We start from the raw sequence: 27,228 nt of genomic DNA, 5'->3' as shown, positions 1-27,228 counted from the left end.
TTTTGCTTATAATTTAAATTTACTTAGCTAGTAAGTAATGAAAAAATATTACACAGATCTTTATCTGTGAAAATGTATCTAACACAGTAATTATTATATTGCATAAAATGAATTTGCATTGATTATTTGTTTAAAAATTTATGAATTCTTACAAGTATTTATACATTTAATATTAAATAAAATATATTAGGTAACATTTTCTACATCAAAATTCATGTGGAACGAAATGATTCCAGATGAAACAGTTACTTGCTGTTCCAAAAAGAATACCAGATTAAAAGAAATGTTCTCATAGGTTTTTCAATTATTTAGGAGCTATATCTGAGAATTAGAGAAAATGAATTTTCTGTCTTAACAAAGAGTAAGTTCACTATTAGTAAACAAATTTGAGAATTAGGAATTACGTAAACATTAAATTAAATTTAAATATATGCAATTCAATAGCCATTTTATATAATAGCTACTTTTAAAAGGACATTAACTATGGAAAAAATGTAAAATTCTGCATTAGCATGTCTGAAAAGATATAATTGCTTTCACTAAATTAATAAATATTTTTGAGCACCTATCCTGTGCCAGACACTGGATGAGGTATTTTTAAAGGGCTATACCATTGCTTTGCTATTTAGAATTAAATATCTTAGACAAAATATTAGTCCTTTTCAACAGAATGAAAAAAAAACATAGTAATTTCCCTACTCCTCTAAAAATTGTAATTAAGTTTAATAGCATAAACATTTACTCACAGAATAAACATTTTAAAAGGCCCAGTGTTTATTCTTTATCCACTACAATCATATACACTGATGTTGAAAAAAGTTGTTTGTGATTTGGTTTTATTAGGTTGACATATTTTTGAGGTGGAGCCATGGTTTGGGGAGCCTCACATATATTATACACGTAGAGACATGCACGTATATGCATTCCCATAATTACACACTAGGATGAATCTGTAAGTCATTCTTTTGGGGCTTTTCTCTCCTACGAAAACTTCAAATAAAAATGGAAGGACCAAGAAGTGACAAAAATGTTTCCACGTGTTTCATGTTTTAAAATTTTAAGTAAAAATCTTCAAGACTAATTTCTTGCCTGATATCAAGACAAAATACGTTGGTGAATACCTTTGAAAGATTTATGTCTTTTTTAAAGCAGCTTTCTTCATTGTGGTATCAATTTGCACACAATTAATATCTAAAATGAAGAGTAGAATTCAGGCCAAACATAAAAAAAGGCTTTCTTTGAAATGGAGTCCATAAGATGTAGAAGGGCCTTGAGAGAGTCTAAATCCAGCCCTCCTTGTGGTGGATGAGACACTGGAGGCCAGGCAAGCTCTGCAGCTAGTCCATTGTTCTAGTTCACAACGGAACCTGCACTCAAAATCAGATTTTCTAGCTTTTATTTCAAAGTTCTTTCCATCATAGGATACACACTCTCTTCCCTTAAATATCATATAGTTGAGTTTTCCCACATAACTGTCTCAATTCTCTAATTTGCTTTGTCTTTGTAAACACTGTCAAAGCCTGTCTAAAATAATAGTTATGAAAACAAATTGTGCATGAAACTGGACTCATAAAGTAACCATTCTTAAATGTAATTCTCCTGTAGTCATGCATAAACAAATCCAGAATATTTGTCTTATCCTAATATATTTCTTTGATAAAGGAAAAGATCTTTTTTGCACATAGGCTTCTGATAGAATATTAGGCATGACATTCATTTTCATTCGTTCATTCTTCTTGGAGTCTAAAAATGAATGGAATATTTGGTAGGTATACAGACACTATCTTAAATAAGTAACTTTAGTTTATGTTGGGACTTGTCTGAACTAATTCTTGAAATTGGCCACATTTGCTCATGAAGATAAAAATAGACCTCAAACAATTAATTTTCACTCATGTATTGGATATAAACTTAAAAAACAAAATTGCAAGAAATATCAATTTTCCAATTAAATTATATCATTGTTACAAAAATAATTTGTTAGAAACAGTGTCTCTTAAGAGCACACATTTTATTCAAGTTTAAAAATAGACACTACTTTCAAATTATGCAGTTACACCACTATTGTAATATAATTTGCCAACTTTTTTTTTAAAAAAAAGTGTATTATCATATAAACTGTATTTTAACCAGGAACATAGTAAATAGATTACAGCAACGTAAGTGCTTTTTAGTTTGAAATTTGAGATTCAGTATTGATTTGAAGCTAATAAATGTAGTAAGCCGTATTTAAAATCCTTTGAATGTTTTAAAGTTCATAGTTTACTCTCAGTTTTTATTCACACTTTTGGCTCTGACTACAGGTGGCATGTGGATAAATTTTCAGATACTGTGGATTATGACTGAGTTTCAAAGGTATTTCCACAAACACAGCAAATGAAAAGTGTTGTCTTTACACTTGTATAGATAGCATAATACTTTTTGTTGATTTTGAAGATCAGACTGTCTTACTTAGCTCCCATTCTTAAAATATAAGAGAACTCAAAACTCGAAAGATTTAGGTAGTCACATATTTGTAATCTAGACAACAATACAAACGTTAGAGATACAGTGGTTCTGTTAAGCTGCACTTAACAAACACAACCAATCACCAGGTACTAAACATATTTCAAGAAACAAAATTTTATAATATCTCTTCTTTTAGCTTATGGTTTTTTGGGTGAATTGCAATGTTTTCTCAATTAAAAAACTTCTAATATACACTCACATGATGTTACGTAGATTGAAATTTAAGTTATAAGTCATGACTTAAAGTACAGGTGCCAGGGGAGAAATTTCAAAATACTTAAAAAACAAATGTATTACAAAACTACTTCTTTAAAACCTATTTAATGTTTATGTCTATGGGTGTATAGCTACCAGGAGCTAAATGTAATAGTTAAATATAATAATAAAGTCTTTAAGTATTCTGTTATTAATATGTTTTCCCTTTTTATTCAAAACATTTATCACCAAAGTAAATTTACTTTAAAATAGTAAGGCTAATACGCAGAATACGCTACTCTCTAAACGTAAGAGCATCATTCTGTCAGTTCTTTGAAACACTGACAGCTGAAACTGTACGGTATGGAAAAGTTGGTAAGCAATCATGATGGTCTTATACTGTCTTCTGTGTCTGTAGTCCTTCTCCTGTGTCCTACATAAACGCACCAAACATTCCCCAATTACACCCATCACCTCCACCTAGACAGAATAGAAATGCCTATTTTTATATTTGACAATTTACCATTACTGATGTGGAATATAATAAGAAAAAATGATAATATGGTTTATGAAATTTTCTATCCATCAAAATGCTACTTCATCGTTGCTCTCCTTTGCCTGGACACTCGTTGACAGTTCTGCTTTGGTTCTAGATTGGCACTGCTGTGCAACAAGAACAGCATCATTCCAGCGCTAACAGTGGACTTGGGGAGAGATCCTGGCTCCAGGACATGATTATTTATTAAAAAATATACGTGGTCAGAATCATCAGTCCAATAATTTTTTTGTATTCACATAGAGGTTGTCATGATCCTCAGTGGATCCTTAAGCCTGAATACCACCATTCCCTGAAGTTATAGTCAAGCAAAAATATCAGAACACGATTCTCAAACCCAAAGAATTAAAATCAACAAATTCTTTGTAAAATGCAGTTTCCTTCAAGCTCCTTACCTGAGACTCAGTAGTAAACCATCAACCAAGATGATGTTTCTTACACCTACTAATGAATATCACAGTATAAATTTGAGTTCCTAGACATTATATAAATTTCAATGGAAAACCTAAAATCTTCCATCTGTAAGCTATAAGTTGCGTTCATAAAAATTTGAGTACTTAGGCAGTCTTAATTAAGTAGAAAAAAAGCAATTTTCTTAAGTTTTCTCCCTCCTTCTCCATTGTGCCCCAAGTATTACTGTCAAATGAATAGTCTAAGTTGTATCCATACACTTTTGTCAGGCAGAAATTCTACCACTTTTGTAAAGCAAACCAAATTTTAGAAAAAGGATGCATGCTCTTCTAGGATTGGGACATCAATTGAAAAACAATCCAACTATTATGATTACTTAAAATCACTTGGAACTAGCATGAAAAACACACCCAATCACTTTGCATGTCTTTTATCTTGTCTATGGGTACTAACAGGGCAAAAGCGATAACCAGCTAGTGGTGATGCAATTTAAAATTCTGTTTTCTGAGGAAAAAACTCTGCCTTATAACAATAACAATTAACTACAGTAATTTCAATTTAATAAGCTTTTGGGGTTTTTTTTCTCTTTCTTATCTAAAATGGCTCATTCTGATAAAAAAAAAACCTTTTTTTTTCTTTTTAAATTTAAAATAGGAACCAGCTCAGTCAGACTGACACCTAATGGAAACTTTTATAAGAAAATAATTCTGCAAAGGAAAGAAAGCAATGAGATAAGTATTTAAACCACTTGAACCAAGAAAATCAAATACTTTTTGTTGACCATGAGATGAGTAGAGGCTTCCCTTAGATTTCATCACTAGCATTTACAATTATTCTACTCTAAAAATTATTGTTATTCCTTTATAAAGCAACTGCAATCATAAGCTAAAGTACCAGTGGCAAAGAACCGAATGAAATAGCTTATTTTTCAAAAGTTCTTCCTCATTCTCTCAACAAATACCGGAGTACTGGAATATTACACCTTTCTTTTCTTGAAAACTCTTGCCACTAGGCCTTCAGCTCCCTTTCTGCATTTCACATCTTAAACACTTATTTAGCCAACCAGCATGAGGCTAACTTTCCAAAGATCACGTAGTTACTAGATTATGTGGCCTCTCTCTAGTTTCCTAATTTCTCAGTAAAACAATGTCACCGGTACATACCGAATTTTGTTAAATACATAACAAGCACAATATTTAAAAGCCCTTAATCACCAACTGGTGTATCCCTAGAGAAAGAGGGTAATTCATGGAACTATGAAGGAAAGAACAGTAGTTACATATTCTCTTGCTAGTGAGTGATAGTCGTGTGCAAAGATAGCATCTGGTGTTTTCTTTTCCACTTCAACTCATTCTTAAAATGGACTCGCCCTCAGAGCTTCTGAGAGGGGCCCCACTCATTTTCCTCGCCAACAACCTTCCCTGAGCGCAAAAGCTGTGGACGGAGACACCCTGAGAGTAACTGTGGGATCAGACGCTGGGTGGTGCAAATAGGGACAGGAGAAGAGTGGCGTCGTGTACCCCTCGCTCGGAATCCAAAGTACTGGAAGTAAGGCGAGACTCTAGATGGGAGAGCGTGAGAGTGCGCTTGCCTCCTTCGAGGCACCTCGCTCTTACTGTCTCCAGGGCTCAGAGCTGCTCTTGTGGGCAAGAACCCAGTGGGGTACGTGCACGTCGCGCCCGGGAAAGGCCCATCTTCCACAGGGAAAAGGTGTCTGGGGCGTCGCTCAGCTTAGAGCTGGTCTGGGAGCGCCGCGCGGGACAGCGTCGCAGGCTTCTCTTTTGTTGTCCTGCAGCTTCGACTTCCCAGGAATTCAGTCTTCTCAGCCAATGCCCACCACGTAGGGAGGAAACCTGGTCTTAGTGTCCCAGGAGGCTCTGGCCGAGCCTCGTGGAACCTTCTGGGCGCCTGGTATGTTCTTGTCCCCAGCATTTTCTCCTCCCACTTTTGGAGCGCCACCACTGGCCGGACCCTGGCGCCTCGCAAGAAGGAAAGGGGATTTGCAGAACTGCGGGGTCCGCCGTCCGCGAGAACCGAGAGCTCGAGCCTCCTCGGCCCGCGCCTTCTACAGTGGATCATCTTTTCCAGCTCCATCTTGGGCGTCTCAACTCCTGCCACATCCGGTTGTCCCCAGCAGTGCCCGGGTGTGCTGGTGGGGGATCGGTGGGTGATAGCTTGTTCTTCGCTAGCAAGGGGCAAATCCGTACCGTTTTCTCGTCCATTAATATTTGAAACAAACAAAAACTGGAAGTAGAAGGAGGGAAAGGCTCGCTCTTCCTCTCGTCCCTTCGCGCAGACCTGAGAGGGGGAACGTGCCTTGGGTTTGTTGGTGTTTGAGACTCGTCCTAAAGGCAGAGGCAGGGAAGACAGCGCCGAAGAGGTGTCCCAAAGAAACTGGACGACTGAACTGTCACTGCCTGCCCCAACCACTTTCAGGAAGGTTCCAGTTCTGTGCCACACCGCAACCAATCCGGTTCCCATTCTGTTTCTCCACCCCTTCGCGGAGAATCCGAAAAGAAAACATGGGTTCCAGAGAAACCCGCCACACTTCCAATCTGGAAGTGCCGCGGGGACCCAGGCCCTTGCCTCCCGCCCCCTCCCCAGCCCGGGCTGCCTCCTGTGGCTGCGGAGTGGCACGCCCGGGGGTGGGGCTCCGGCACCGCCCCGGGCCTGGGATTTGCGAAGTCACGAGCTTCCGCAGCTTGCGGGGGCACCTTCGCCCACGGACACGCCCTTTCTGCGGAGGCAGCCCCCAGCGACCCTCTGCTGAGCTCCAGCTCCTCGCTCGCGACGCTGCCAAACTGCTCAAGGTCTTTAAATCATTCCCAACTTTAGAGACTGTCTCGCTCCGTCCGCGTCTCTCCCCCACCAGCCGCACCCACCGGGGAGGGGAGACTAGCCGGCCAGCGATGCCGAAACTCCCCACAGGTTCGCCTGAACAGACCCTCATCCTTTCCCCGCCCCTCCCCAGCGCCTCGACCCCCGCCCCGCTGCGCGCACCCATTCTACAGCCCCGGTCACCAGAGGCGCGGCGCACAGAGCCCTTCTGGTGGGATGTGTCGTATAATCACCTAACACGCGACCCATAGCGAAAACACCAAGGAAAGGAAAAGATCAAAAAAGTGCTACCTTGGCAACCACAGGCGTTTAGAGGCCAGCTGGTGGGCTGGGAGGGGCGGCCGCTGCCCGCCTGCCGCTGGTACTCTCCTCGACTACGCGTATTCTTAAGCAATAACAACGTAATCCGTATTATCCACCCAAGAATACCCGTCACCGAAGAGAGTCAGAGGACCAAGCTGCTGCTACTGCTGCTACTGCTGCCGCTGCTACTGCCGCCGCCGCCACCAGAACTCTTGCTGCTGAGCCCGCCCCTGGCTGGGGCTGGGCTGAGCTTGACCGGGACCATAAATCCATAACTCGATTTCCCTAAAGAAGGATCCAAAGCTGTGCTCGGCTGCTTCCTGCCCAAATCCAACTGGCTGCTCTATTTCCAATTCTGAAAGACAAATCACAAAACCAAGCACTTTTAACACAGAAGAAGAGTGCTTTCTTCCCAGTGAGGAAGGAGGACGTGGCAAGGCTCTTTGGGCACAGGGTGGGCGTGACAAGTAACCTTTAGTTTACCTGGTGCTCTCCCAGTGCCTTCCTCTGTACTTGCTCTGCTTCATACCCCCTCTGGTCTCCGCCAGTCCACTCTAGGTGCTTTGATTGAGTGTCGTGGCAAGAGAGAGCCCTGTAAAAGACATGCATAGTTAAGCACACAAATATTACAAATGTATTTGCCTAGACAGCTCTAAGAAGAAGTGAGGCTCAAATAAAGATAGGGTCATGCATGGGTGAAATTTTCAGCAGTGTGTTTTGGAAATACATTTTCTCAAACCCAAGATTACAAAAAATAAACACTCATTCAATTTACTACTTGAAATCAAATACTTATAGATCTAAAAATATAGGCATCTCTCCTTTGAAGGCCTTAGAGCTATACAACAGTGATTTTTAAGAAAAAAAGCTTCAAAGCACAAAATAATTAAACTCATTTTCCATAGTATCAGAACTCACTGAGTTGACAAGCTGGTAGAGTTTCCATGATTTAGGCATTGTTTTGTAGCACCACAATGTGTAATTCCACAGCCCACCTTTTTAATATACAGTACGAATGCAATGCTGTGCAGTTGTTGTGAACATCTCTACAGAAAAACCTTTGAAACTGTCTTCATAAAAATTATTTTATAAAAAACAACAAAAACTCATTTGCAAAGTGACTGTAATTTTGGCTTTCAGAGAGAGAATCTCTGCGATTCTTTGATGATCAATATGGCTCTTACTAGAAAAGCTTTGTCTTAAGACCCTGCAGTGAATATTCTGATAATAAGGGTTTATTGTTCACTAAATAAAATGGACAAGTGCAACGTCACTACTCAAGCCATGTTGTAGCTCCATTAGAAAGTTCTCAATTTGTTTTTCCCTTTACTCTCAAATACATGGAAGTACATCCATATGAGTGGAATAGGGAGTAGATATGGAAACATAGCAATAGACATTATGATTCCTCAAATTATGTAAGTGCAAATAGCTCTTCATCAAGGAGTAATTATATAACAGAATCTCTCCCACTACCACAACTCATTTCTAACTGACCTGGTTGCAATTTAAGGCACTTAGGTTGTGCTTGCTATTAATATTATTTTTTTAGTATATCACTTCTCCAGACACACCAACTCATAATTTTCCTGACATGTTACTTACAAATAGAAAAAATCAACATGAATTCTAGGTTTTATGAGCAGTTGTTTAATGTATACTGCCTGATGCCTAAAATAACTCAAAGAAAAGCAACATTACCCAATTACTAGCCTATTTTACAGTATTTTCAGATGACTCTTAAGTACACTTTTCACAAAAAGACAGATGCTAATTAAACAAATTAATAAACACTATTTTCTGCCATTACCTAACACAGCTATAAAGTGGAGCTTTTCTCTGGTGGTGCTACAACCACACACACACACACACACACTACACACACACACAGAAAGCTGACAGGTTCTCTTCAGCTTGAACTCCTAGAAACAAAAGCCCTTAGGGAAAGTAATGCAATAGTCTATGAGCAAAGTGTACATTTGCTCCTGAACTCTTTCATTTAAATCTCAACTAACATTAAAAGGAAAACAAGAAACATATTATACAGACAGATTTTGACTTACTAAATTGACCCTTCTTTTTGAATTAAAAAGAATTATCAAGGCATATATACACACACACAAACACACACATACACATACGTATATACATACACATACATACACAACAATACATGGCATATCAGAATCACAGCATAAATACCCACACAGCTCTTCATTGCTTTCTGAGTAATCTCCTTTAGTTTTGCTTCCTCAGAATTGAAATAAAATACACACACACACTGACCCACAGATTTACACGCTTTAAGAAACTAGAACAACGCAGTTGATACGCTATCTTTTTATCCAAGTAGTCACTGCCAGCCCTTTTCCTACCTACCCAAATGTTCCACCAGCTTCAGCACCTGGACGAGTGGACAGCTCAGCCTGGGCCGACTGCCGACAGCACTCGCAGCAGAACTGACGCTCTGAGCTCTAACCAAAGCTCTCTCGTGCTTCAGCGGGGCAGCCTGACTTACGAGAACACCATTTCCTACGAGACCACTGCCGCTGGGTGCATATTCAATTCAAACCTCCTTAAGCTGTCGGATTTCCCCCACCCATCCACCCTCCCCCCTTCTCCACCCTCCACACAAAAACAGAAAAGGGAAAAAGCCCAATACCATCAAGGCGTTTGTTGATCAACTTACACTTGGCTTTTGAATATTTAGATACTGCTAGCGGAGCAATACCAGCGGAGGCTTAGGTCCGCATTAAGTACCTTTGTTCATCGACTCCTGCAAGCCATGTTTATTAGAATCTACATTTCTCTCGCGCCCCAATAACTAGAGGTGTGTTTTGCGGGCAGGGGGCTTTCAGCACCTTTTGATCTCTCAAGGCCACTGCGACTGATTGCCAGTCCCCACTACTTTCCCACCCTGTCCCCCACACTCCAACACCCATCCCAATCAAACGCTTGGTAATTTGCAACCAAATATACATAAAGGAAGGCGACAAAGCAATCGGTTTGAGGAAATAAGCCAATTAAGCTAAAGCAGAAATGCTTCTCTTCGCCCCCCCCCTCTCTCCTTTGCCTCCCTCCCTCTCCCTCTCTCCTTCCCTCTCAAGTAGAAAGGGGGAAACACCAAGGAGAGGGAAAAAATCGGGAGGAGGGTGATAGTCGACTCTTAACAATCAATGGAAAAACACTATACACATCTTTACTGAATAATACTCTCGTTCTCAGACAAAAAGAAACACATTTATCGATGTAAACATAGTCTCCCTCTTCCACACATCCTACATCCTTTACGTTTGCTGAGATTTGTCTTGCGGTATAGCAAAGTAACTGTCACAAATCCATCTCGATTGAAGTGCTTACCCTCTAAATCCAGGTTTCAAGCGGAACTCCAAGTGTATGTAGAAGCCAGGGAGTCATCTGATGAGCGGTTGAGGTAGGCTCTGGGCAGTGGGAGCTGCTTCCCTCGGAGTGCCGGGTTACAGTGTTAACAAGCCCTGGGAAGGGACCTCCGTGCCTCTCGCTGGCTGTGCCCCAGTGCCTTCGCGTGGTGGCGGCTTGCTCACGCTTCCGAGGAGTCCCAGGCGATAGCCTTCAGCTGATGCGAGCTTCCAGAAAGGAGTGAGGAAGGGAAAAAAATCATCTAATGCAATCAAATCGATCTGATCTACACCATCTGTCGCCTGCCACTATACACAAACGTTAAAATAGGAAAACGGAAAACACTGACAGCCCGAGAGGGTTGGTCTGCAAAGAGTTCATTTTTAGCAGAGCATAATTGGGTATGGTCGGCGTACAGTTACAAAAGCTGCTGTTAACCATCCAGTAGTGGATCCCAAACATGCTAATGGTGGATTAATTGAGGAAGATCTGACGTGCAAGCTTCATAGTCTCTTATTCATGACTTCCCAATGGGAAAGGACCAATGCCTTGTGGGACTATGGTAACATACAGTCAAAAAGCTGCTAAGAAAATGGCTGTGTGTTCACAGCACCTCTCTCTGATAACAAACATATGTCGACTAAAACGGTTTAGTAGAATGGGAGGGGGGGTGTTGGAGAATAAAATTTTCTTTCCTGGTATAAGCACTCCCCATCTTCTTTCCTGAAAGAAAAGCAAAAATAGATACCATATCTTTACCATAGTGGAGGAAAAAGGATGTTCTAAAAGGTTTTTATCAAGATTAAACTCTGCCATATAAAAGAAACAGAAGACTCCTGTGCAGCAATTAAAAACAAACAAACAAACAAAACTAATATGCTTTTCTTCCTTACTGTGATCAAAGTAGAGCCATAGCATGGTCAGTATATAGAAACTCAGCCCAGTTAATCCCACCAGGATTGAGTTGAGGTTGTTTAATGCCTGGTACCCTTTTGACTTCTTGAAATCAGGATGCCTCTTGGGCAAGACATTTTGCATCATTGAAAACTGACATAATGAATGTTCACTGTGATTCCACTGAGGAGATGGAGAGAGTTTTCTTTTTTAATTCTACAGTTATTCCCTCCAGCCAAAACCCGCTTTGGTCTGTTTCCAGTCTTTCCTGATCAGCTGATGGGGGAGGTATTGGGATTGAGGAGGGAGTAGAGATAGGGGGGAGGAGGGGAGGGAGAGTGTAGATTATCAAGAGCCAATAAGTTCTATTTCATCTGTAATAAAAAAAAACTATGGCAATAAAAGAAATCACTTACTAATCTTTTTAAAAAATTGCAAATAAAATGCTAACTATTGGAACCATTACCATTTTAACTTTAATTTTAAAATTAATCTTTCATATGTGAAAAGAAAATACATTGCAAACAGTGGATTGTCCCCTTCCATTTGTAATTTTAAGGTTTAAAAAAGAAATATAGAGTTTATTATTTAGGTATGTGGCATTCTTTTATTATCTATATCTAATATTCCACATTCCTCTGATTTTGTCATGCATTTGAACATTGAAGATTGTGTTCATTTGTATTTTGCTGCCTATTTTGAGAATATATATTACATATATTCATTGGAGACAAGTAGTATTTAGGATAATTCTTGAGATAGCTGACTATGTCTCCTGGAATTTTGATAATCGCTTTAAGAAAAAAAAAACCCCTAACAGTTATGAATTAGATTAGTCTAAAAATATAGCTTGAAGACAAATCAAACAATTTACCTGATCTTTTGTTTCAATATACATTAATTAAGGACTCTTTCCAACCTACACAACATTCCAGGGTCATAGTCAGAAACGCAAGTCTAATAGCTCAGCAGCCTTTGTTGTTATTCGCGTCAAGCTATTGCCCCCTGCAGGTTAGGCTGTAAGTGCAAGCACAGTTTGGCCAAGTCCTCAGGAAATTCATGGTGGTCATGTTATTCCTTCTTTCCCAATATTTAAGTAGAGTCGACTTCTTAACTTTAAGTTTGTTTACATTATAGTTTATTTATTTAGAGAAAGTAAATTCAGAAAAAAGTGAGATTTAAAGGTACGTGATTTCAGTTTTCCTTCTGAGAATTTTGCTGGGTGGAGCAGACCATCCACCTTATTCTCACACAGGAAGTACTTTGATACACTTAATATAGTTTATCTTCTCTGATTTTTTTCCTACACGATCCAGCAAAACTCAAAAATGAATGCAACAGAATTGATCAAGAAATAATCCCGGGCAATTTACTACTCGATGTCAGTATGCTCTCTGTAGACTCAATGAAGTGCATTCAAATTAAACTCTTTCAGAGTCTTCCTACTGAGGATGTGATGGGGACAATTATACTGTTTTCCTTGATTATAAAATGAAACATTATTTCAACCTTCATTCTCCTGCCATCCTATCCTCCTTTCCTACAACTTTTCCAAACAAGGCACCTTGCCAAGATGAAATAAACTTACTGTTGGCAAAATAGAAATTAAATGACATCAACTCTTCCAGAGTATTAGAAAGTGGAGCAGGTTTATGGGAATAATTTCGGAAGGTTTATGGAAAGATTTTAAAAAATATTTTGGAAGTCATGATACAGCTGCTCACACTGAGTTGTAAAGAAGCCTGCAATGGTATTTTTCTATTATTTAAATACATATCTCATTGAGCAGTGGGATATTATTATGCAAAACATCATCAGTTCTAATGCCAAATTAGCAATCAATAAGAATTTTACCTAGTCAAACGTTAGACGTATTATTTACACATTGTGTTGAAGTAGTTAGAAACATGAAATGCATTCTACTATCTTAGAGTTATTCTGAAATGCTCACAAAAGACTTAAATAAAGGATAGTGGCTTTCTTGGAAGATTTTTTTACCCTAACCACTGATGGCTTTTTCCAGATCCTCCAGGATAGAAACATGGGATAGGAACTGGGGATGACTGTATTATGTCTTAAACAAATCCCAAAACCAAACCAACCAACCAACCAAAACCTAAATGCCTATCCTTGTTTTATTATATTTTTAAAGCTTGTTAAATTTCAAAAGGATACTATATGTATAAATTAAGACCTTCTCCGCTGCAGTTATTAACTCTGGCTCCAAGCAAAGACAGGCTTTCGATTATGCTGTTGGACTATTCATTGCCTAACTTTATAGCCAGAATAGCGGCTAGTTGCCTGCAACTGACATTTCTAGTTGTTTTTGAGTGGACATTTTTAAAGAAAAGAAAATTCACCTGTCTTTGAAAATTATATATCATATATATGATATGTTTACACATGATTTTATATATACAGAAGCACATTGTTATTAAGAGAGAAGATTTCAACTCTTCTGATTCAAATACCTATTGAGAGAGTTGCTTTTAATTAGCATCCAGAAAAGAGAGATGGTGTCCTTTGACCTGTGGGTGTGAATCAAGAGTAACGTTTTTTAATTCTCCCCGTACAAGACGCAGCAGATTGCTGCAAGTGCCCTGAAAGACACAATTCTCTTCCTCTTACTGTCACGACTATTGTTCTAATTGTTTCTAAAGGATCCGAACAGGGTTCTAGAAACCTTGTAATGTTCTGTTACTGTCGGAATCCTGGGTTATTAGACATTCTTATCTTTAGAAGCAAAAGACCCAGGCAATCTTATTCATATGCATCCTATGACTCAACTCAGTTTCCACTTGGCGGGCCCTGTGTGTGTGTGTGTGTGTGTGTGTGTGTGTGTGCGTGTGTGTGTGTGTGTGTGTGTGTGTGTTTGTAGGTTCATCCTTAAAGCGTTTGTTTCCAGAGGTTTTCAAATGCAAATTGAGTGGGAGTGGTGGGAGCGGTGGTGGAGTGCGGTGTGTGGGTGTGGGGGATTCGGGGAGAGGATGTCGCGGGCAGTAACTTTATACAAATTCAAGGCCATCACTACTACTGCAGATCAAAACAACTTAGGTCTGAGCGACCCCTTAGAAAGATAAATCATCTCCTAATCTAGGCCGAGGCCGGCTGAAGGCGAGTCCCAGGGCTCGCGCTGTTTTGAGGGAGGGTCCTGCCGACCGCCAGGGGCCATCCTCGCGGGCGGGTCGCGGGGTCCCCGCTCGTTTGGCGAAGTGAAGCACGCCGGTCGCCAGGCCCAGTGCGCCATCGCGGACGGAGGCCAGCCGCCCGGGCCCCCGAGCTCGGCTCACTTTCCTCGACGCCCCGGGACGGGGCAAGGGCACCGCTTTGGCCACAGAGACTCTAGTTTCAGCAGGTGCAGCCCGCCAGCGCTGGCTCGGACCCGGGCCTCCGCAGGGAGAGTAAGGCAGCAAAATCTCAACTTCCACTCTGGATCTCAGATCGAGGACAGGAAGCGAAAGCAAAGGTGTGGTGACACAGAACAACGACCCACAAACCGTTGCCTCTCTTGGCTAAGTCGGCCTCGCTTTGCAGCCCCAGAAGCGCAAGGTGCGGTCGGCGCGGGGCGAGGACGCGGGGACTGGCCGCGCTATCTCTCGGGTCCCCTCGCATCCCGGCCAGTGCCCGCGGCTAGTCCCCTAACGCCCTCGCGAGGAAGGCTGCCCGGGGCCAAAGGCGACCCGGGCCGGAGGCCAGAGAGAGACGGCGCTGCGGGCCTCGGCGCTGGAGGCAAGCGGAGGCTCGGACCCTGTTCCTGAAAACGCCGGACTCCTCCAGGATGGCTGAAGTATAAAGCAGCTCCAGGAAGGCTCGGCGAGCTTTCGGGGACATCCAGCGTGGCTCACCCCTGCTGGTCTCTCTCCAGCCCTCGCCTTCCTCCCGTCTCCAGATCCCCCGCCCTCCCGGGGTCCCGGGCCGCGCGGGCTGAGTCCGCCGAGCCGGGAGCAGCGCGGCTTTAGGCAGAGCGAAGGAGCCCCCTGCTGGCCAGGCCCGGCAGGCGCGGCGACCTGCTCCCAGGTCCCTCCGCCCCGCGGGGAGGCGGCCCTCCCTTGGCCCGACTCGACCTTCCCGCGCCCCCGGCGATGGGGGCGTGTTGAAAGAAACAGAAAACAAAACAAACCAAAACAAACAAAGCGCCACAATCCTCTCTCACCTCGTCTACCGCTCAAAGGTAAGTGTGAGTCCAGCCTCTCCCTTGCCCTTCTCTGACCCTTCTCTGGTCCTCAGGGCTGAGGTCTGGGGAGACAGGGGCCACCCCGCAAAAAAAAAATCATGGCTGCTTTTGAAAGCACGTTTTGCAAGCATCAAGATTAAACATACGCGCGGGCACGCACACACACACACACACACACACACACCTCTCAACCAAACCCACACTTACCAGTCCGGAAGAGGGCTACTGATGTGCATGTTTCTGGAAGCATTACATTAACTGTTGGAGGAAATGTTTACTAATATTTCAGGTTCTAGGCAACAGCAGTAATTCTGTGGATTGGAAGGGGGAAGAAAGAGGAAGAAAAATCCCGCTTAGTTTAATCCTCCCTCACATACCTGAACGGGAGTCTCGGGTCTCAAGTCTTAGCATGGGCAGAAAAGTTTTCACCCTCCTACAGAGAGGGAAGAGAGAGATTCAGCCATTTCTAAGGGGTTTCCTGTATCCTGCTCCCGTTCCTGACCGTAGAACTGGGGAAGGGATTGTTTTCTTTATCTAGACAATTCGTGACTTAGTTCTGTATAGCGTTTTGAAATTAGTTTAACCTTGAGATAGGCTATTCGCTTTGAGTGGCAGATTTTTCTACGCTTAGGTAAAGGTTATTAGAAATCACGTTTTCTCCTATTCAGGCAACGTTGAGGTAGAGATGGGCATAATAGCTTATTATCGTGACTTTCAGTAATGTCTGTTGCCTCCGCATGTTTGCTGTCTTTGGAGAAGGAGCATAGTTAAAGAAATATTTTTTATGAGTTTAGGCAAATAATAAGTGTAGGTTCAGTAAAGGATCAGTACTATTTGTCTCTCCTTTCTTCCTACACTCTTCTGGGGAAAGAAACTAAAGGATTTTGACTGTCCTGAGACTAGTTTATAGTAGGCAAGATCTGGGAGAGTATCTTGTAAAATGGTGTCTGTTTTCTTATTTGGTATTTTCAGATGGATGGCAGAATGGAATGAGGCTGATATGGAGTGGGATCTGATCTGCCTCTTTTATGTCTACCAATCCAGGAGATCTGAGCAGACCATAGAGAGTTAGAACTTCTCCGGAAACTAACAATAATAACTATAATAATAAAAGCTAGCATGTCTTGAGTGTTTACTCACTGTCATGTGCTGTGCTGCAGGCTTTCCTGTCATTATCTCATTTAATTCTCACTGCAGGCCCTTGGATAAGGTGCTATTATAGTTTCTCATTTGGCAGAACAGGAAAGGCTTGCCGAGGTTTGTTTACTTGACCAAGGTGACAACAGATCGTAATCAGAAGAGCAAGGAGCTGAAAGCAGTCAGTAGAGGAGACACCTTGAGAAATCATACTTATTGTATTGAATTCAGGCTGGTAGTAAACATTTTAGGTCTGAGTTTTGGCCGTTCCAAGAAAAAAGAAAAGATATCTTTTCTGGAAAGAAAACATTTGATAAAATGGAAGTATTTGTTCTGAAAAATGCTTGCGATCAATGCCTTACCCCCATTTCACAGATGAGAAAGCTGAGAGAATGAATCGACTTAGCCACCATAGTTAAGTGCGTAGCCAGGCCTTAAAACCAGATTTTCTGATTCCAGCTCCTCTATCCATTCCACTTAACCACACTGTCCGAACAGAGATGCTTGGTTTTTCTCGAAATGCTGAACAGTCACTCATTAACCATTCAGAGCCCATCTTGCTCAGCGAGGAAGCTTTCTTTCATCTTAATTGTGAGTACCTTTTTCTACTGAAAGGATGCAAATATGGAAATAGTGCTATTCTCAGTGGTGAATTAAATGACATAAAAATGGCAAAAGACTAAAATAACTACATCAGCTTTACTTGAAAAGCAGTTAAAGCAGTTGAAAAGATCTCTGAAAGGCCTGTCTCAGTACAATTTTAGTTTTCTCCACCCCCCAAGACCCATCCTACCTTACCCCAGGAAAGTCATTCCACATCACATTTCTGCTAGCTTTTGTTCACAAAGGAGTTTAACACTCACAAGGGTTTGGTGCTTTTCATCCCCATTCATATATTTCTTCTTTGTTCTGTGAATGGTTTCAGTAAAAATGTTGAAACAAATCTTTGGAGTGACCACTTGAATGGCAAAAAACTGACAATATTAATTAGCAGGAGGTTTTTGACTAGCCTCCACGTTTTAACACGTACTTACAGTGCACTGAAGCATATTGCGTAGAACTGATTTACTCGGGGTTGTAAGCTTAGCTCAGGTGCAGAATGTGCTTCATAAAATGGTCTTAGGGTTCCTCCATTTTCCGTAGGCCTCAAAGCATCAGAAAAAGCCAGATGAACTGCCTTGAGTCACTGACTGAACTGCAGCCCATATGTCTCCGTTTTCCCAGGCATTTGTGTGCAAATTATTTGGCCACATGGCCTCCTGTCATGTTGGGGATCTGTGATTTTTCCAAAGGTTTAATTTAGTTGAATATGATTGTTAACGTCAAGTTGGGAATTTTCTCCCTCTCACCTCTCATTAAAGCCCTTAGTATCAATATCAGTTTAGAACTATTATGTTATATAATAAAGCTTGCTTGTCTGTGTAAATTTGTACCGTAAGCACTTTCACTGATGTTTAGACTTGAAGGGCTTTTTGAAATTATCTAGTCTAATCCTTTATTTTACTGATGAATAAATTGAAGTCCTAAGGGGTAGTTCGGAATTCTGAAGGTCACCCATTTAGTTAAGGGGAGATTGGGGACTGGAACCCAGATTTCTGTATTCAAGCTCTAAGGCCAGTGCATTCCCATAGCATCATGTTCCTTCTTTATTTGATTGTCAGAAATTCAATCACTCATTCAACAACTAGTTATTGCCATAAACTTGACAGCTGTCCTAGGCATTAGAAATTCAACAAAGGGAAAAATAAAACAATCCAGAAAAAGATATTAATTTGTCTAAACTTAGTGGTGGAGGAAATCAAATGCCAGTCTTAATTGTGGTTATAATGACATTTTATAAAGACATTTTTCTTAAAAAATACCTTTAATGTGTTATACTGTGCAAGGCAGACAAAAGCATGCTAATCTTCTTCCGCATTTCCTGTTAAAGAAATTTGTGGGAATCCTTAATACCAAATAATGAAATCATTGACAGAAATTAGTAAATGGATATAGCAAATCTTAACCAGGTAAGTAGGGCCCTCTCAGGTGATCCATTCTTACATCAAGGATAATCTTTTATCAGGAGTCTTTCTGTGATTTGGAATTAAATGCCTGTGAGAAAACATAGACTTGTACAGGAGCTGGGATAAAGAAAAAATAAAGAGATCAAAGAGGAAATTATTCAACAAGATGTTTTTTAAGAATGAGACATTTTCCAATGTATATTAGATTGTCCTAGCAGATGAACCAAAGGGCCAGGAAAGCACTAGCTTGAGAGTTTAAGGCAGAAGCCTCAGGGTCTATTATAATTGGTTTTTGTGATTAACTCAGCTTTCCCCTTTAGAATATGATATACTGATATACTGTAGCCCCCTCCTTCCGTCCCCTGCCCGCATGGTATAATTAGGAGGGAAAGGTATAAAAAGTTCAATCTGTAAAATTCAGAGTTCCATTACCTTGAGATTCATCAAAAACAATATTTTTCAGAACACAGAATTGGTCGTCACAAACAAAACATACACTGGACATTGAAATGAAAAACTACCAAATAATTAGGACACAGCAACTTCCTAAAATGCCTGCCCTGCTGCTTCCACCACAAGAGTTTCAGCTTGTCAGTTTGACAATGAGGACCAATGGTCAGTTGTCTTATATCCACACTTACTGCTAGTGAGGGACAAGTTTTTGTAGGGTTTTACTGTTATCTGACTTAGTAATGAAATGAAGTTCCCTCTTAGCGAATATACAGAGGGGAGAAGTCACTTCATTGGAGGGGCAGGGTAGGAGGACAGAGGAGGAGAATTTTGTCTGATAAGCAAGGGGAAGAGGTACAGCTACCCACTGAAGTGTCTTTTGTACTCTTTCCTGACAATTTAATTTGTATTTGGTTCTGAGTTCCCAAAAAGCAATAATATATAAGGTGTATTAGTTATACTATAATATGTGAGTTAATAATAGAATATAATAGTTTGGCTATTTCACATTTCCATCTTCTATATGTTAGTCACGTGATAGGCAGGACAGGCTGAAATAAACTATTGGATGTCTGTTCCATTGTGAGGGCCACCCAAATCCAATTCACTGTAATGTGAACTTTCGAGGAACTCTTACAGGATTTCTCTTTCGTGTCGCCTGGATGTCATGTGTTGGCATCAACCAAGGAAATGATGAAGTTAGATCCTCAAGAGAGTCACTGATCTATTTCTTGCCTCCAAGTGCAACTGAAACCAAACTATGACTACCTGAAGTGTTGAATTGCAGAAAAATGGTTGAATTGTTATCTCTACTACCTGTATTTCTGAGATTAGAAATTATAGGGGGAAAAGTCTGAATCTCCTTTAACTTTTTCTTCCTGCAGGCCAGCTGAAGAAGCAATAGCATCTCCCCCCTCCATGATCACTGAAAAAAGTAGCAAATCGTCAATAAAGGAAAACACGAGACCTGAGATCTTTTGGGTCTGCTTTAAGATCCTAGCGAACGTGTGGAACAATGATGTTGGAGCTCCCACGTGATGTGACTAATGTTATCTTTCTGGAGGAGTGAAAAGTTCTTTGTGAACCACATGGCTTTTGGAGCCTATCCTCTGTAGAAAGAAAGAAAGACAGATGAAAGGAAGGGAGGAAGGAAATAAAGAAGGAAGGAATGAAGGAAGGAGAAAAGGAAGATAGGGAGAAAGGAAAAAAAAATCTCATCTGAGGTGGAGGTTAAGTGACAAGAGAAACTTTTCGCCTTGAGGTTTATTGTCTCTGCACTAGGTATATAGTAATATGGTTTTTCTATCTTTAAATCCATACTTAGCTAGGCATTAAACTCTAGGAATAATCTGTTTATAGAAAATAAAGCCATTTTTATTTGAAAACAAATGGAAAAAATAATTATTTTTCCCCAAATGTGTACCCTTTTAATTGATCAAATGCATCCAAGAAATTCTGCCGGCAATTTGAACACTCTGTAGGTGTTGTTGCTGCTCTAAATTTGTCTGCAAGAGGAATTGTAAATGGTATTTACCTTTTAATTAAACAAAGCATCTTGCAAATTAAACACATGCTCTTGCACATCAAAATTTGGTTAACATCCTTTTCATTGTTCATCCTGCTGACACTCTGACAGCATCATGAGTCCACACACAATATAGAATCACGCTGCTCCCCCCTCCTCTGCACTTTGCATTCTTCAGAGTAGATGATATCACGTGAGAGAGTACACTCTGTAACTGACTTCTAATAACTGAACAGCTTTTCCCATTTAATGTACTTAATATTGTGTAAAATATGGGACTGCCTCGGTGTGTCCAGAACCTGGAAAGCTTTGGACACTGATCTGACATATGTCTTATAATCTTACAGTGGAAATTTGACAGTGAATGACAGAACACCTTAGAGGAATATAAGAAGCTGATAAAGGCAGAAGCACTGCACATGAATGCAGAGTCTGGTTTCTAATAGCTACATGCTTTTTTACATGCATACCAGTAATTTGACATTTATAATTCACTGTGGAGCCGAATTTCTGTCATTTTCTTACTGTCAAGTCCTCCACATTTTGAAATAAATGTCCCTTCTAATTATTATATGAATTTGAACTTCAACATTCAATTTTTTCCCCTGTCCCTTATAATGGAGTACTACATTTGGCTGAAGTCTGATTTGCAAGACCATTTAGGAAATGTGATCATTTCACATGTATTCCCACAAACTATGCATAGGAACCCCTTTCTTGACTGTACTCTGCCTTCCTTGTGAAAGTACGATTTAAAACTCATCCATCAGTACTGTATCCAAGAAAATAAGGTTATTAATGGCAGAATGAAACTGAGATAATTAGGTTATAGTCTTCATGGAACAAAAGTCAGAGAGAGGTTTTTCAATAAAGCAAAATTGTAGTTAACGACTGTCACTCAATTGTACTGGTGCTCATTAATCTCTTTTATTTCTGTTTATTTATGGTTTATATAATTGAAGTAAAGTCATTTGCTTAGAATGTTGCCAAAGGAGAAATGCTTTCTGCTTTGAAAAGAGGCATCTCAGGATAAGGTGGAATAAAATCCAGGGTGAGGTGAGGTCTTCCCCTAGCATTATGGCACCCCCAAGATTTTTCTTCTTTAAAGTTGAGGGGTTATTTTTACCGTGAGTAGTTAGTTTTGAGGTTCAGGTAAATAACATGTTGAAGAGATGCTACTCACGTAAGAAATTGCTTTGAGGCGCAGAAATGATTGGTGTGGATATGAGTGGAGGAGAGGGCGAGCAGTCCCTTGGTGTCATCATAAAAAGCTTTAGCTCAAAGGAATGAACTACCATCTTGCTTTGTCTTAACCAAGCTTTAAAAAACAAAAGTAAAGCATAAAAGTACAACGTGCAGATATAGAATTTTGTGTTTTAAATAGATGTTTATAAAAAATATTGGTGGCATGATGCTTGTTTGTTGATTAAAATAAGCCTTCACACATAAAAATAAAATGTACTTTCTTGATTTCAAGGAAATGGATAGAATGTGAATGCTGAGTACAATCAAATAGGACTTAAAATAACCAAATTCATTTTCCTAAACTGAGATAAGACCAAAGAGTAGGGACTTTGGCTAGTGACACACTTTTAAAATATTATTTGCTTTTATACCAGCCCAACTTCTGTCCCCTTGTTTAAACATTTCACAATTTGACTGGATACAGTTTCCCAGCTATAAAGAAAATCTATGCCAGCCAACAAGTTTCAGAAGTATTGATTGGAACTTTCACTGGTGTGTAAAATCATCATGTGTGCCTGATCTATAGACGTAGATTTTCCATCTGAAAAAAAATTTTTTTAAGTTTCATATTGATCCTTGTGCCATTTGGTTTTTGCTAGGCTTATGAAAGATAAAGCATTGATTTAACTCTTTATGGAACCATCCAATGTGTAATAATTTTTACAAGTAATAATATATAAGGCTTCCTTTTTCTAGATTACTTTCTACAGTATATTCAATAGTACACTCCTATTTTATATATCAATTTCCAAAAAGATAACTGAGAATTTTTCAAAAAATCTGCAGTGCCTTCGTGAATGCTGACAAAATGGTCGATGTTTCCTTAGTTCTTGCTAAGTGCCAGGTATTGTGCTGGAGACGTCACACATCCCATGGCATCTTACAACGACTCCTTATGGAGGTCTTCTGAGGTGACCGAGACTTATGGAGACTGAATGCCTTGTTCAAAGTCACTCACCTAGAAAAAGTGGAACCTGGTTTCAAACCAAGTTCTGATTTAGGAGGGATGGCTCTTATATACAATGTTGTGTGGCTGCTCACAAGTCTTATCTACTGAATACTTATCAGGTACCAAACACTGTACTTTAGAAATTTACAGGCTGTAAAATGTATCTTCTTTAGCAACAAATCTAACTCATAGATCTGAGAAAAGAATTTTACTAAAAAGGCTATTCTGGGTTTAAGCTAAGTGTGGAAGTGGAAGGGTATCTAGATGGGGTCAACTTAGACTGAAACTGCAAAGTGGGCCAAGTGTGTCTTCAGTGCCTTTTTCTTTCTTCTTTCATACTCTTCCCCAAGTCTGCTTCCTATGGCTGTAGAACAAACTCTCAGAAGAAGGTACTCCTCCCCAAATTTGAATTTGACTAGGGGCATCTAGAAGACTGAATAGAAGTCAAGCTGTAAAGAAATAGATTCATTTGTGCATTCATTGACTCATTCATTCATTCATTTTAAAGTGTGAAAGGGATGTGAAGACTAGAGACTGTTCTAGAAGTCATATAGCTCAAGGGTAAGAAACTGGTGGCCCTCCAAATAGGGCCCACAATGTGGATTTTCCCCAATATATTTTGTAAAATGGAATTTGAATGCCTTCAGGTGGGACGTATTGTCCAGTATACCACAGCCCCTCACCACCATTACCATATCTCATCCTTGTTCTGCATATTCTGTACTTAGTCCCTCAAATCGTTTCAAGTTTGTGACTGCAGATAGTCAAATATAGAAAGTTTTTGAGAAGGCCGAGTCCAAGTAAGTTAGATTCTCTGCCCAAGGTCGATGTCATCTTTTTCTTTTCAACACCTAGTGCTTGGCATATAGGAAGCTCAAAAAATATTTATTGAATGAATTAATTAATGTGACAGGATTGAGACTAGAACCCAAGTGTCTCTGGTTCCAATCCAGTGTTTGTTAAACCTTATCACTTAATCTTTAGGAGGAAGGGGGCTACTTTTGCATGCAGGAAATTTGGCTCTATCTTTCAGTACATGGTTTTTCTTTTTCTACCCAAATCAAATGAGGCCTAAACTAAAAGCAATTCAGCCAGAGGAGATTCATTCAAAGGTTGGTTTCAAATTGAAATCATGTAAACACAGCAACTAAATGCACAATACTTTCCAGAAGACCCAGAAAATCACATTTACTTCCAATAAAGTCATGATTATTGATGTAGTGCACTATCTTCATCCCTGTGAGTGAAAGGGACAGAGAAGCAAGAGAGAAAGTGAGTGACTTTGCCAGGCTTATCAAGAATGTTTTAGGAACCTGGAGGAACCTTTGGACTGAGCTGATTTTATATCCAAACATTCAGAAATAAAAATCCATTTACCTAACTCTGATTCCTCTATGCTATACAAACATCTGGCTATTTAGAAAGCAATTGATTCCTTTAGTCAGCATTCACTTGTATATTTAGTGTGTTACAGCTTTGGGCTGATTCTTCTGTCATTGTTATAGCATGTCAGCCATATGAATGCTCTGGAGAACCTTGGGGTGGCCATTAGGGATAATTGTATAAAGTAGGAGAAGAGTTACAACTTTTGATCAGGAATGAGTTTTTAAGGCGGTAACCATGTTTCCACAGATATGAGAGATACACTAGTTGAGCGTGTCAAGTGTACAAAGTCAAGGCAGGGTATTACATCTAATGTTGAACTGAGACCAGAGCCTCATCTGCCATATAACCATCTGCGTGACCATCACATTATCATCACATGCTGCTTGAAAGCCTTCAACACTCCTTCTTATTTTCTAAGGACAAATTTCAAAATCCTGAGCCTGTCAGTCAAGGCTCACCATGCTGGGTGCTCAATAGTATTTTTTCAGAGAGCTCATGGATATTTGCTTCCATACATTCACCCAAGAGTTCTCAAAGGCCTGTGAGCCTTGTTTTACGTGTTTTTTCCCCTGACTATAAGACATTTCCCATAGTACCCTGAGAAAGCCCTTCTCTCACTTTGTGCATGTCCTCAACCTTATCTCTTCTATGAAACTATTTGTCACTGTTCTTGAGCATCCTCTGAAAAATTTGTAGCAATCACTCTCTGCTCTCTGTTATGTTGCACTGTACTTTCTCTGCTGCTGTTATGGCTATATCACACCACCTATTGTATAGCTATTATGTACTTGCTTGTATTACCTATGTTATAGTTCTCAGGTACATTCCTATGTTACCTATATTATAACCGATAGGTGCATACTTGTCCTCTAAAAAATGTAAACTGTATGAAGAACAGACCATCTAATTTTTAATCGTTGCTTTCCATGGCAGAGTTTCAATAAATATTAGGTCAATCAATCAATCAGCTAAACACATTGAAGTACTTGTATAGCAAACAACAACAAAAAAAGCAGAGATGAAGTCATGATATCTTTGGAGATATATCCAGTAGCCCTACTGTTTTTTTTTGCTTTTTTGAGTGTGACTATAAAATAGTAAATTTTCTCTTTTCTTTTTTCCTAACTTTTTTGTTCTTTCTTTTCCTTTAAAAAATTTTAAAAACAAACTATGATATTTACACAGCAAATATCATTTCGTTTTTCAAGATGATTGTATTTATTCTGTTCATGTCGACATTGTTAAAACATTTTCTTAGATCATCTCCTCTGGAATTGTTTTAGAAGTCAGTCTCATTTCTTTCTTGTTTCATTTGGTTTGTTAAAAAAATTCAACTAGTGTTCAAAATTTGAAGATTTGCAGCAATTGAAACAAATCCTAAATGCCAAATAAGAGTTATTGATGAAAAAAAAAGATATAACAATCCTCACAAAGAATATTATACAACCATTAAAATAGTGATATTATGTAGGAAATTATTTACACAAAAATTGTTCATTATCTTTTTCTTTTTGCTTACTAGTGATGATTTTTCTCTTTTTATTAAAAAATGAAGTCTAGAGAATTTGAAAGAACAATTCAGTGGATACCCATATAACTTTATCCTTAGTTCAGCAATTATTAACACTTTGTGAACATTTTTTTCATGTGCTTATCTGTTTCCTTTTCTATTTATATTGATAAAGACAGGTGGGGTGTGTGTGTGTGGGGGGGTGTGTGTGTGTATTTTGTAGGCCCAGAGGATTTTTCTTCACTGTTACAGTCTAAAATCTAAAAAATACTGTTAGTAGCAACTGTCTAGGTCAGTTTTCCCAGATACACAATGGGTCCTTTGAATGTGGGAGTAAGGTCATTTTTTATTTCCAGAATTTTTTTCTTTGATAGTAATTTTATATATTAATTATATTTCATTGTTTTGTTTTTATTTTGGGGGAGATCAAATTGTTTCTATGTTAGATGTTTTATGTCTATTTTCTATATCGACCATATTATCTATGATTTTTTCTGCCTTATTTTGTTTTCATGGCCATAGCTCTATGCTTGCATTTCTTTAATATATTAAGGTCACAATCTATTTTTGTTGTTGTTGAATCTGTTTTCCCCTTAGCATCTTGTAATTTAGTCTTTACTTCTAAGATGATTTTTGTCTTTAAAAAAATAACATTTATTTCTGAGTTTGTCAATTCTCACTTCATATCTTTACAATTTTTTTGCCCATTTATGTTTTAAAGTTTATAAATTATGATTTAAGTTTTAAAAAAAATGTAAGTTCTTGCTTAGGGATCTTTCAGTGAATTTCCTTCTGCTTCATTTTAGTTTCATTAAGAGGAATATAAGTAGAAATATTTTGATTTGTGGTTTCTATTTTCCTTGGACAATAGTTTTGTATAAATGTTGTTTGGCACTATCTTTTTAAAAAATTTTAAACATGTTTGATTTTCTTAGACTAGAAATAAGTCTTATGCAGACCAAGAAGATAGCTTTAAGTGGCTTGTTAGGTTTCTTACTTCAAGAATACATCCTTCTTTTAATATGGTGATATTAGTTTTCTTTAATTGATTGCATTTTTTTCTCTTGGGGAGGTGGAAGATAGTGTATTTTGGTTTTGTGACTCTTTTGCTTGTACAGGCCCTTGAACTTCCATCTTTTGCTTTCTTCTTTTCTCTCACCCCCAAGCCTCCAAGGGGACTCTTTGCAAGCTGGCCTTTTTCTTCCAGAGGTGGTGCTTTCCCAAGAGTGCTACCTCTGGTCTTGGGCACTTTCTCACTGCTTAGTTTCCCAGTAAGTGGTACTTTGATGTACCACGTCTCACACTTGTTCTTGGAGTCCTTCATCTGAAGGTTGGACATTCTCTTTCCAGGGTTATTTTATCTGTGTTCCACACCTATAAGCTATGCTCCTTTCTATGTCTTCATGGATACAGTCTCTGCTTGAAGTCGGCTCAGGAGCTGGCTCTGTTAGGTTTGGGTATTTATTCTGTGTAAGTGTGGAAATATGTGTTCCTTGTATCCTAGTTATTCTGTAGGCCTGGGTTCTGAGTGGTTTTAGTTATTCTCTATGTTGATCTATATGGACCTTTGGACAGCAGCGTGAAGACATGATTTTCATGGCTGCATAGCCTACAGGAATGAGAATACCTCTTACGCTCTTGTGCCACCTGTGTTCTTTTTTTTGGGAATGCTTCAGTGGTCATTACTGGAAATTTTTTCTTGAAGAGGGGATGAAAAAAAATAACACTGGCTAGCTAGAGCAAAACTCGTCACAAATCCTCTT

At 39.5% G+C, this 27,228-nt stretch overlaps 2 protein-coding genes across 2 annotated transcripts; one reads left to right on the top strand and one right to left on the bottom strand.

Annotated features, from left to right (window-relative positions):
- LOC139079106 (uncharacterized) lies at positions 1-10,795 on the bottom strand. Its single transcript, XM_070592140.1, has 3 exons — positions 10,172-10,795; positions 7,295-7,403; positions 1-7,166 (listed from the first exon to the last, which is right to left on the bottom strand). The coding sequence occupies exon 3, from the start codon at positions 6,149-6,151 to the stop codon at positions 5,402-5,404; it is 750 nt and encodes a 249-aa protein (XP_070448241.1). The 5' UTR covers positions 6,152-7,166; positions 7,295-7,403; positions 10,172-10,795; the 3' UTR covers positions 1-5,401.
- LOC139079045 (uncharacterized) lies at positions 9,195-21,851 on the top strand. The gene is made up of 5 exons (XM_070591822.1): positions 9,195-9,364; positions 10,131-10,244; positions 14,181-15,254; positions 16,854-16,985; positions 19,735-21,851. The coding sequence occupies exons 1-3, from the start codon at positions 9,195-9,197 to the stop codon at positions 14,839-14,841; spliced, it is 945 nt and encodes a 314-aa protein (XP_070447923.1). The 3' UTR covers positions 14,842-15,254; positions 16,854-16,985; positions 19,735-21,851.
- Positions 21,852-27,228: the final 5,377 nt, after the last annotated feature.

The sequence above is a fragment of the Equus przewalskii genome, chromosome 24 (genome assembly GCF_037783145.1).
Source record: "Equus przewalskii isolate Varuska chromosome 24, EquPr2, whole genome shotgun sequence".
Classification (NCBI taxonomy): domain Eukaryota; kingdom Metazoa; phylum Chordata; class Mammalia; order Perissodactyla; family Equidae; genus Equus; species Equus przewalskii.
The sequence above is the reverse complement of the archived record's forward strand: the minus strand, read 5'-3'. Positions and strand labels throughout refer to the sequence as shown.

Coding starts and splice junctions, on each gene's coding strand:
- LOC139079106 (XM_070592140.1), bottom strand. CDS start 6,151: ATGGGAACCGGATTGGTTGCGGTGTGGCACAGAACTGGAACCTTCCTG.
- LOC139079045 (XM_070591822.1), top strand. CDS start 9,195: ATGTTCCACCAGCTTCAGCACCTGGACGAGTGGACAGCTCAGCCTGGG. Junction 9,365..10,130: donor TACGAGACCACTGCCGCTGG/GTGCATATTCAA, acceptor CTTGCGGTATAG/CAAAGTAACTGTCACAAATC. Junction 10,245..14,180: donor TCATCTGATGAGCGGTTGAG/GTAGGCTCTGGG, acceptor CTCCTAATCTAG/GCCGAGGCCGGCTGAAGGCG.